The 11,036-nt window shown below is 31.2% G+C and overlaps 1 protein-coding gene across 4 annotated transcripts in view; it reads right to left on the bottom strand.

Annotated features, from left to right (window-relative positions):
- Positions 1-1,549: 1,549 nt before the first annotated feature.
- Positions 1,550-11,036, bottom strand: part of LOC113519284 (segmentation protein even-skipped-like) — a 30,122-nt gene continuing 20,635 nt past the window's right edge. For all 4 annotated transcript variants that reach the window (XM_031914539.2, XM_031914538.2, XM_031914537.2 and 1 more), the window contains 3 exons: positions 8,151-8,214; positions 7,343-7,475; positions 1,550-2,952 (listed from right to left, as the gene is read on the bottom strand). In XM_031914539.2, coding sequence (XP_031770399.1) covers positions 2,626-2,952; positions 7,343-7,475; positions 8,151-8,214 — 524 coding nt within the window. In that variant the 3' untranslated portion in view covers positions 1,550-2,625. The remainder of the gene's footprint in view (positions 2,953-7,342; positions 7,476-8,150; positions 8,215-11,036) is intronic.

Below are 11,036 nucleotides of genomic sequence, written 5' to 3'. Positions count from 1 at the left end.
GATCCACGAAAAAGGAAGGGGTGGTCTATTCTATGCCGGGACCACACGGCCAGTTTACTGCTTGTTTTTTTATAATTATAATGAAGTCAAAGTAATATAAACAAATTCTTTCCTTTTCCGTGGGTGTCGTAAGAGGCGACTAATGGAACTTAATTAGTCATTTATTAAAAAAAAAACAAAGTACATAGTGTTCGAAATAAGTAATAAACATACAAAAAAAAAAACATTAAATTAAATTCAAAATTACAACTATTAAATAACAGTAATAAATGGTCGAGGGATGAGCAGCAGCGTCCCTCTTAAGACATCGCCGAAGCCCTGCCTGCGTTTGCCAACTCACCTGCCAAGCGTGGCAACTACTGGCAAAATCCTTCTAGGGAGAGGCTTATGTCAGCAGTGGACAATTAAAAGCTGAAGATTATGACGATGTATATATAAATTAAATAATAAATAATTATATATGAATAAAAATTGTTATAAAGTCCCTTGCTTTCAAACACATACAGAATTCAACACGTAAATACGGATATTAAATTTTTTTCATTACATAATATGTAACCCAATTATTATAAAATATTAATATTTAACGCAAATAAAAAATAATACAAAATAAGTTTATAAACATTATAGTAAATATGAATAACAGTAGAATTACGATTATCTGAAAAAAAATAAAACCAGGGCCAGAAACCGTATAATCGAAAATCCGGATTATCGATTTTAGAATCAAATAAAAAAAATACATAATTAAAGTTTAACATATTGTTTATTATATAAAGGCTTTCACATACATCATTTAGACAATAGAATATATAAAAAAAAAGAGCTATAAAAATAATGGATTACATAACACCATTTCTAATTTTCGATTTAGAAACTTATGTCCGGAGTTATGTCCGGATAATCGAATATTCGGATAATCGGGATTCTACTGTGCTTTGTTTTAAATGTACTTGTTTTGAAACACAAAGTGTGTTTCCTTATCTATTTTTTTTTTTATTTTTTTTTTTTATTATTTTCTCCCTATACAATCAAAATTGATTTCAAAGTGGACGATAGAACTCATAAACCAGTAAACTATACTTTTTACTTTCCCATTAAAAAGGTTTACATTATAGGCATGGCGTTTAGAAAGATATTGAGCTAATTCGAAAGTAATGAAATGAGAAATAAGGAATACTAATGTGGTAGAGAGAAAGTATTATTTTACTTAGGCGATTCACACACTGACCACATCCCGCAGTCTACTGCTTGTGGTAGCGGTGCGCGGTTTATATATAAAACGCGGTCAGTGTGTGAAACGCCTTATTTATAAGATGGAACCTTTTTTTACTTTTATTGTGTGAATTTCAAAATTAGGTCAATATAAGGGTGCAACGTTTGAAAAGACGGACACAAGGAGAGAGACCATCTTCTAAGTCATTGGTCAATTTGGATACGCATAAGGCTTTCGCAAATATGTTAAATATATATGACATAATAGAGACTAGTGATGTGCCAAATATCCGTCTCCGTATCTGGGGATATCCGTGAAAGAAAAAGATCTGTATTCTTATCTGCTATTTTTTGGCGGTTCTTGGACGGATCTTTTACCTCGTCAAATGTCATCACATATGTGAAACTCTCGTGAAGCTGTGAGCAGAGATAGATGGAGAATAGATTGCAAGGAGCTCAACTTAAAATTCTTGTGAATATTGTTTTAATTCTAAATAGTATTGTGAATATACAAATTTAATACATGCTGTTCCGTATTATACTAAATTAAAAAAAAAAAACCTACCATCCTTCACTAATGTCCCTTAAATGTTGATATTGATAGCGAAGAGATGGGGGTAACATTTTATTATCATTCAGTAAAAAAAACTATCTGAGTAAAAAGGTAAAGATCCGTATCTATATCCGTATCCGCGGATCTAATTACTAATTATCCTTTTATATCCGCGGATATACATTTTTAACGATTTGACACATAACTAATGAAAGACCTCCCCCATCTAAGAGTCGATATAAGGAGGCCGATATAATAACCAAGATCCTGAAACTTTTGATATATAAAGACGCGCAATTTAGCGGCGGTATTCTAGAATTTGCTATCTATTTAAATAGAATTATTAAATAAAAAGATTTTTTTACCTATCTACATATTTAAAAAAGAAAAAGATTATTTTAAAAATAAAAGAGCTTAAAGACCGCCTGATGGAAGTGGTAACCGCCATGTATAGCCATATACATCATAGAAGATATTGTGCCTCTCGCAATTCCTATGCCCTAGTACATTGCCATAGATGAGGTATAGGTGTGTCTTGATACTCTGATATCTATGTATTATTGGATGACTATTTTTTGAACCACATAAGCTGCTGTAAATTTTTCATACAAAAATCGCTACTATACAAGTTTTATTATCTATGGTTTTGTTCAAGTTATTTGCCTTATCGACGTCCCACTGACATTTAACTTTGTAAACATGGAATAACATTCTATTTTTGAATTTAGAGCAACAATTTTTTTTTTTTTTTTGTATAAAGCATTATCGATATTATGACCAGCATTCAATAAATTACTAAACAATAACATCTAATATTAAACCATATTTACATACATACAAAATTTAAAATTATAAATTTATTTGTCAACGTTCATATTGAAATTAGGATATGTAGGCCTTAGGGATGATGTTTCAGCGTTAACGGGGGATGGAGGGGTTGGAGGAATGTATGGGTATCGTGGGTATGGGGGATATGGGTAAGGGTACCCCGCGGGTAAAAGCTGGGGATTGTGGAAAGGGGGAATTAGGGCCGGTGATGGATACCCATATGGAAGTCCAACTGAGGATGCAGCAGCCTGGAGTATAGAGGCTGCGAAGGCTGGATCACTATAGACAGCCGCGTAAGGCCAAGCAACGGCAATACGCTGGCGTTTGTCTTTCATTCTACGATTTTGAAACCACACCTGTAGACAAAAAAAAACAAATAATTATAAGCAAAATTTTTATACCTACAGAAATTAATGGTGGGATCTTAGACTATAATATGATTTTAAATTTTTAATCCATAACAAAACGTGACCAAATTAATATTTACTAATAATATCACTATTCTCATATTAAAACTGATAAAATGCACAGATAAAGGACAAATTTTCGTAAACACATTAGATTTAGAATATTCGAATTTAGAAAGTGGAATCCTGTATCTATGTCATTTTAATTCACATGTTAAGCTTAGCTCTGCAAAAAAAAAAAAAACGGCTGCTTTAATCACAACATATAACCAATCATTATATGAGACAAGCAAGGAAACAAATCCTATCATTCACAACAAGAATTAGCAAATTCTATTAAAATAATGGATAATAAAAACATATATTTTTTAAAAACTAGCTGCCGCACCCTCTTCGAACGCTTCTATACTAATAAAGAAAATAAGACCAAATCTTAATCCAATTTTTTTTACATTTCGGTACTATTTTTTAAACATTTATGATAATACAAACCCTATTCTGACAATTACAAACACAACAGAAAAGAATTAGCCAAGTTAATGTAACAATTCTGAAATGATGCGCTTACACATATTCGGTAATTGATTTAATATATTTTATAGCTTTATAATAAAGTGTTTTTAAACACTCTATGCAGATAATACGTAGAAATGTATAAACATTAATAGATAAAGAGAGCGTCTAATAGCCGCCTTCGCACTCCATTGCTAATTAATTGCATATTTTCTAATGTAACTGTGTACTATCATAAAATATTCAGTAGTGTACACAGTGCGAAGCGTTTAAAGCCATCGAAAATCGTTAAACGCATAATGGATGCCTCGCTGAACTAAGCGCAACAAAGTGTGCAAACAGATTCACAAAACCCGCCATTGTGTGCTCGAACGACGTGTTAATTGGCGGGAATTTTGCAAAAACAAGCAACTTCCTTTCGTACCATAGACATTATTAAATTTTTTAAAGACGCAAAGAAATCTTCGAAAAGTGCCGTGTTTTAAAAATATGTTCCTTTTTTAAATGTCAAATATATATTTTTATGCATTTTTCAAAAGCAGTACCTATAAACTAATCTAACTGTAATTTAAAATTCAAATAGACTGCGAAAGATATCGTCCGAGTCTGTCACATGGAATTAGAAAATTTTATTAGTATATGTTATCGGGTGTTTATTGATACCACTATAAAGATTCATCACAATAAACAAACATACCGAAAAAATTCTCAGTTTTATTGCTTATCAAATGGTAGCGGCGGTTTAATAGTTTTAATTGGTATAATCGCACCATAAAACAGATGCTCCGATATTAGGGTTGCCACTACGTTGTATTTATTAGTGAGAAAAAACGTTATTTCTAGATACGGACATAAATAAAATATCACGAAACTGTATCTAAGAGTTATAATTAAAAGGTAGAAAAATACAAAATTTATCTTTGAAAATATTTTAACTTACCTAATCGTATACATATACATTTTAAATTAACATACAAAACAATATGTAGGGTCAACCCTATAAGCCAGTGAACCAATGAAGTACCTATTTTCATGCACTCGCCCACTAATGATGGCCGCCAAAGCGTTGTGAGCGTTCCGTTCTTTCGACATTAATGTTCATTAGCATTCCACAGCTACTGAATAATTCGGCCGGCACCCTTTATTAATACATCGACAAATTAACGTGAATGTAAAAACCGAATGGACCCATAAAAACACGTGTCGCTTTTTTTATCTATGCCGTTGTGTTTCTTTTCATTTTAATTCGAAGTGATAATTGAGATTATGACCGGACAGCTGGCGCGCGAATCATGAATTTTAAATTGGTATTCGCATTCCATTAGATAAAGAATTCACTCAAGCACTTCTCAAATACAGCATATTTTATTTAGGCTGTAAAAAATCTATTATAAATAATTAAATTCTTGATAAAATTGTAAAAATAATAAGGAATACATTCACGAATTAAATACTTGAACGCATCATTGCTGCCAGTAGAATAAGAATACAATTCTTAGTCTATGTTGTTTCTTTTTAAAAGACACTTAATTTTTAAATTTGGAACAACCCCTTTGTCTATGTTCACATATTTGTCGCGTGATTCTTGCAAATTAGCGTCCAGTTATAAAGTGTTCGTGATGGAAATTATTGTATATCTAATTGAAGTATCATACCGCTGAGTCGTATTCATTTAGCGAGTCAATATCGAAGACCTATATTAGTTTTCAAAGCCCGCTGCCTCATTTGTTCATAATAAAAAAAAAATTGTTTTTCTTAAATAAATTAATATGCTAGCCCGTTAACTTTCTGAAAAATAGGTATTAAGTGTAAATATGCATTTAAAATCCATTCGTCAAATCTGACGTAAATACTGAAAACAGGCTATTAATCGAAGGGCATAATTTTTTTTTTATTTTTCTATAGGATAAGATAGTGGCATAGACTAAGAATAATGCCTGTATAATGACAATAAAAATTGATAACAGGTTACACCTTTTTAAGAATTTTTACTTTCAGTGGACTGAAGTACCTATAGATAGGTACCAGGAAATGTCTTTAGTATTAAGCACTCTTAGTACCTTATAAACTAAGCACCTATTCAATAATAATTAAAAAAAAATACGTAAGCTTCTTTGTCTATGGATTTCTACGTGTTACTTTCCGCTGTAATAATGTAATGACTGGATAATTTTGTTTTATAGCTTTTTGTCGTCTTTATTACTGTCTTCTTACAATATTGTTAATATTTCAAATATTTAATGCTGCTCTTATACATTAATTACTAGCTTTTAAACGCGGTTTCGCTCGCATTAAATTTGATTTTGTTCAACAATTCTGATTATAAGTAGAGATGAAATAGTTAAAAAAAAAACTCACCCCCTTTAAGAAGTGGTTTGATAAAAATATGTAACTATACAGGATATAAAGTTTAAAGTAAAGCAGACTACGATTAATTCACACATAAAATTTTTTATCATGTTGAACTATATACATACATAAACATAATTTTATACTTACACATACAGACATATACTTTTTTTTATACAACTTAGAATGGCAAACAAGCTGACGGCCCACCTGATGGAAAGTGGTAACCGTCGCCTATAGACATGAGCAGTACCATGGACATAACAGAGTATATTGTTTCGCCCATGATACCCCCCATGCGTTGCCAATCCTGAGGACTCAGATGTTATTCCTCTGTACACTGTAAATTCACGCCATATCCCACCCTTCAAACCGAAACACAGCCATGCAAATACAACTGCTTTACGGTTGAAACACGAATGGGACAGAGGTATACAAGCAAACGACTTTTGTACAAAGTCTCCCTCCGGAACATATACAAATAAATAAAATATATTCACATGGATAGAGAATGCTCTTTAAGTCTACTTTTAAAAATATTATATTAGTAATATGAAGTAATTGTTTTTCTGCAACAATTTTCAATTTTTTCCCCGCATATTTACATGTTTTGCCAAAGCTTGACTGGCAGAGAACGCTATATAGTATATCCGCTTTTTGTATCAGACATTTTTTTTGTAATGTTGGCAATAAATAAATAAATAAAAATACATAAGTAATGTAAAGTGCTTATTACGAACGCCACATCACTTATTATGACTGTGTAAGAATTGTTATGGTCGCGTCACTCGATGGTCACGTTACGAAAATACTTTGCTACATTACTATAATTGTTTTGAGGTCGAAACAATCGGGTCGCGGTGTGGGCGGATGTGTGAAACTGAAGACTTTCAGTGTATGCTAATCAGCCGTTGACATATCGTCGAGTTGTTGATGCGTAGGACGATTATACGTGGTCATTGTAATGTAATACGTGTGCTATGTTGTAATTTAATTAACCTATTGTTTCTAGTCATATTTATTTATTGTAGTATTACAGGCAGTGTACTTGCGCGTAAATGTGAATCTGTGTGCATGTGCGTGTGTGCGCGCACGCGCGCGCGCTGTTGTGTGTGTGTGCGTGTGCGTGCGTATGCGTGTGTGTGCGTGTGCGTGCGTCTGCGTGTGCGTGTGCGTGTGTGTGCGTGTGTGTGCGTGTGTGTGTGTGTGTGTGTGTGTGTGTGTGTGTGTGTGTGTGTGTGTGTGTGTGTGTGTGTTCGTGTGCGCATGCATGCGTGCATTTGTGGTTGTCTGTACATATGTTTTTTTGCCGAACGATTTATTATATACACCTATTTATTTTAATCTTGAATTCCATTGGTTATTACGATATTTTACTTCCTCGCTTGTCTCATACTAGTTTCAACATTAAAATAGACCTTTTTAATATTTAATTAATTATTATATCTTATTAAAAAAAAAAACAATAAATATATACCTTTATTGTCGATTCTGGCAGTTGTAACTGTGCGGCCAGTTCGCAGCGTCTGGGCCGCGACACGTAGTTCTCCTTCATAAATTCCTTCTCGAGCCTCGCGAGCTGCTCTCGTGTGAACGCAGTGCGGTATCTCCTATGAACAATTTGAAAAACTGTATATTCATTACTTAATAAAAAATATATTTATTTTTTAATTTATAACTGTTTGAGCTCTATTGGTATGCGGCATATCAATAGAGCTCAAACATTAAGTTTAAAAAAAAAATACATTCTTATTTTAAATTCACGATCAGAACTTAACGCGACGCGATCACAGGTAAATAGTACCTACATACATATATTAAATAACTGCCTTCCTACAATATATCTATCGATCACTTTAAGTTTAATTTAATTAAATCTTGTTTTTATTTGTGAAAACCTGTAAATGATTTTTTTAACTGTTGGCTTTTCCTTAATAAAAAATAAAATACCCGATTTTAATTATTACAGGAAATCACGTCGTAATAATCTGTAATAATAAACTATAACTATATTATAGATAGATAATAAAATGTGTGATTGTTTATAAAAAAAAAAAGATATATTTTAAAAAAAATGTAAACATAGGGTTACGTTTATTATTAAGATTAAATACATAATCATTAATGTCTCATGAAAATAAAATAAAAAAGTTTTATTTTTATAATTAGACACCAAAAAAAAACACCAGTCGTTTAGCTGTTACAGCTAAAAACATTTTAAAATAATTTTCAATATTGAATATTTTTGTCTAAAATGTTGAATTTTAAGAAATAAAATTACTTACCTTATATTGGGATCAGGTGCTGAACCATTATTTGTCATTTGTTCCGACTGTGGACTCAGGGATTCTGTGGAAACAAAATAAAAGTAAGTATCATCAAATTAACTACTATTAAAGTGCTAAGTGATCACTTTGAATCCAAAGCCGTAAAACTATAAATATTCAATTAAAAATAGTGTTATCAAATTCGAAAAATAAACGAAAACGTAATCATAAATGGCCAGGAATATTCAAATTGTATTATTAAATTTAACATTAATAAAATTATATTTTTTTATGTTTATTTATTTATGTACTTGTACTTTATTGTACACAAAAATTACATTATTATAATATATATAAATAATAAAGATGTACAACGGGCAAAATTAACTCTGTAAGAGTTCTCTTTCAGCAAACCAATATGTATGATAGTGTTGACATATTTTTATATATAAAATAAAAAAATTAAAATATTACTTAAATAAATATGAAAATAGTCATACAAGGGTAATGGAGTGGCCATATTACTATTTAATATGGCAACCCTCTGAAATCCCGCCAAAAATAATAGAATATAAAAATATAAAGCCCATAGACAATATTATTATAATGGCATAGATACTAAAAATAGTTTACAGCACGTTTCTAAGAACAAGAACGTTCAATATCTTTGGTTTGTGAGGACCGATTATCACTTATCTTTACATAAAAGCATTACTTAAAGGGTTGTAAGTATTGTAGGTACTTGAAGCGGCGTTGCTTTTCAATTTAACTTGTATTATCTTAATTACTGCTGTCTAGACATTAGCTACTTAAAACACTCGATGTCATTATATACTACTGAATTTTTATAATAAATCTTGACACAGACTACTCTTTAAAAATAAGTTTTTTTTTATTCACATTTGTTCTTTCGGACAAGCTACGAACATGAGCCATTCTGCCTGGACAATAGGTGCTTTGCTAAATTAAAAAATAAAACTGTGTACAAGAAGTAGAAACGATGATTAGACCACGCTATGCCCTCCGTAAACTGTAAATAGCGCATGAAATTTTATCATTCCATTTTAATTCACAGACTGTTTTGTTTATCTATGCTATAAAAATAATGTTATAAAAAGACATGATTGTTTCTCTGTAATGAATAAACTTAATAGTATTGCTAGTAATTAATATACTTAAATACTTAACCGATTTATCACTTTAACAAAGCTACATCAACAAATGACATAGGTTGTTTTTATTTAAAAAAAAATCTGAACTCGACACTAGCAAAAATGTTGTTTAAAAAGGAATAACGAATTGCAAGTAATAAGTAAGTTAAAAATACATTATTTCATTACGAATCAACAATAAGCGGACAAATGACTCAATCGGTTTTTAAACGACTAATTATTCCATGAATCCAAGATTGACTTATCATAAAAAATGGAAAGGCACCGTTCGGGAACCAGTAGTCCGTAGGTGCTAATTGTACGCACCCAACCTTTCAAAAGGAGTACATTAACACAAGACAAACACAAATAAGCTATTGTCTAATTAAATATTTTCCCATGCTGTGTGTGTGTGCTTTTTTATCTGTATTTTCATTATAGCCCTCGCCACAAAGAGTACCGAAGCTCAGAAAATCGCCGCTCAATTTAAAAAAAAAGCGGCAGCACCAAAAATGCCGACTTTACAGATCTGATTAGTCGCTGAAGTGGTTCTAAATTTAAAAGGGGGACGTTATTGACACTGACAGTTAAAAAGTATACTGAACACTTTCGAGTCACGTCCATTGTCTATGGTCTTAATGGCGGCGTGATTAAGACGTACGATTCTAATTTCCCTCTCGGAGTGACTTGTTACGAATAGGATGTTAATTTTTGACTAATGTAAGTACAAACTATGAACGCGAATCATTCACCCGATAAATGATCGCTCCATAAAGAGACGTGCATGATTATTTATTATCTACTAATAAAGTCGATATTTTATGAACATTTAATATATATTGATGCGACATCAATGACTCGAATAGTATTTTAGATGTTCATTATAAGGGTAATGTTTCTATTCTATACCTATGTACATCCTAATGCTAGGTACCTGATTAATTTTTTTTTTTAATTATTGTATATCAATAGCTTAAACTTTTTGAAAAAAGCAAAAGCTGAATATCTTGCCCGTTCTTCTTGGCTGAAATTGCGTTCCGAATGGGGGGTAATGAAAAAATGACTTTTCAAAAATGTTTAAATCTATGATTACTTGAATAATTTTTTTTCTTTCTTTCTAATATATAGCATATAATCATATCTAAAATATTAATAACAAAATATAATATTAAAGCCAAATGTTCAGCTTTTTGCTCATTACTTCTTTCGCGTGGTTTTCAGAAATAGAAAACCCAAAGAAATGATTAACTCTAAATACTGTACGAGTATCAATCGAATTTTGAGACTTTCAGGAACTGTAACCGTATCCAATTTGGTGCAGTAGTATCTACCTAATGCCAGAACAAACATATAGACAGACTGACATAAAATTTTAAAAATTGTTTTGATATCTATAGGTTTTATTAAAAACCTCGTATTTTTTCTTAAATATCTTATACAGACACCATTTAGTTACATTTTTATTACATCAGTAAGATTATCAAACTAGCTGAATACCATATTTCATAGGTACATTTACATTAAAAATATTTAAATTTAAAATACAGAATCGGGGTGTAATTGTAATTTTTGATTCGTAAAAGACCTTTTTTGCTCCACAAAAAATAGCAACTTCAATTGTTATAAAATTAATACAGGACCAAGACAAGTTAACCCTATCGATTGTAAAAAAAAATATCTAAATCGATTTAGAATTGGCCATAAAAGTTGACATGAAATGACGAAAAAATTCAAATTTAGAATCTCGTTCGAA

This window comes from Galleria mellonella, unplaced genomic scaffold (genome assembly GCF_026898425.1).
Source record: "Galleria mellonella isolate WM207_F2 unplaced genomic scaffold, CSIRO_AGI_GalMel_v1 utg424, whole genome shotgun sequence".
NCBI classification, from domain to species: domain Eukaryota; kingdom Metazoa; phylum Arthropoda; class Insecta; order Lepidoptera; family Pyralidae; genus Galleria; species Galleria mellonella.
Note: the sequence above shows the minus strand (reverse complement) of the source record. Positions and strands in the feature narration are given on the sequence as shown.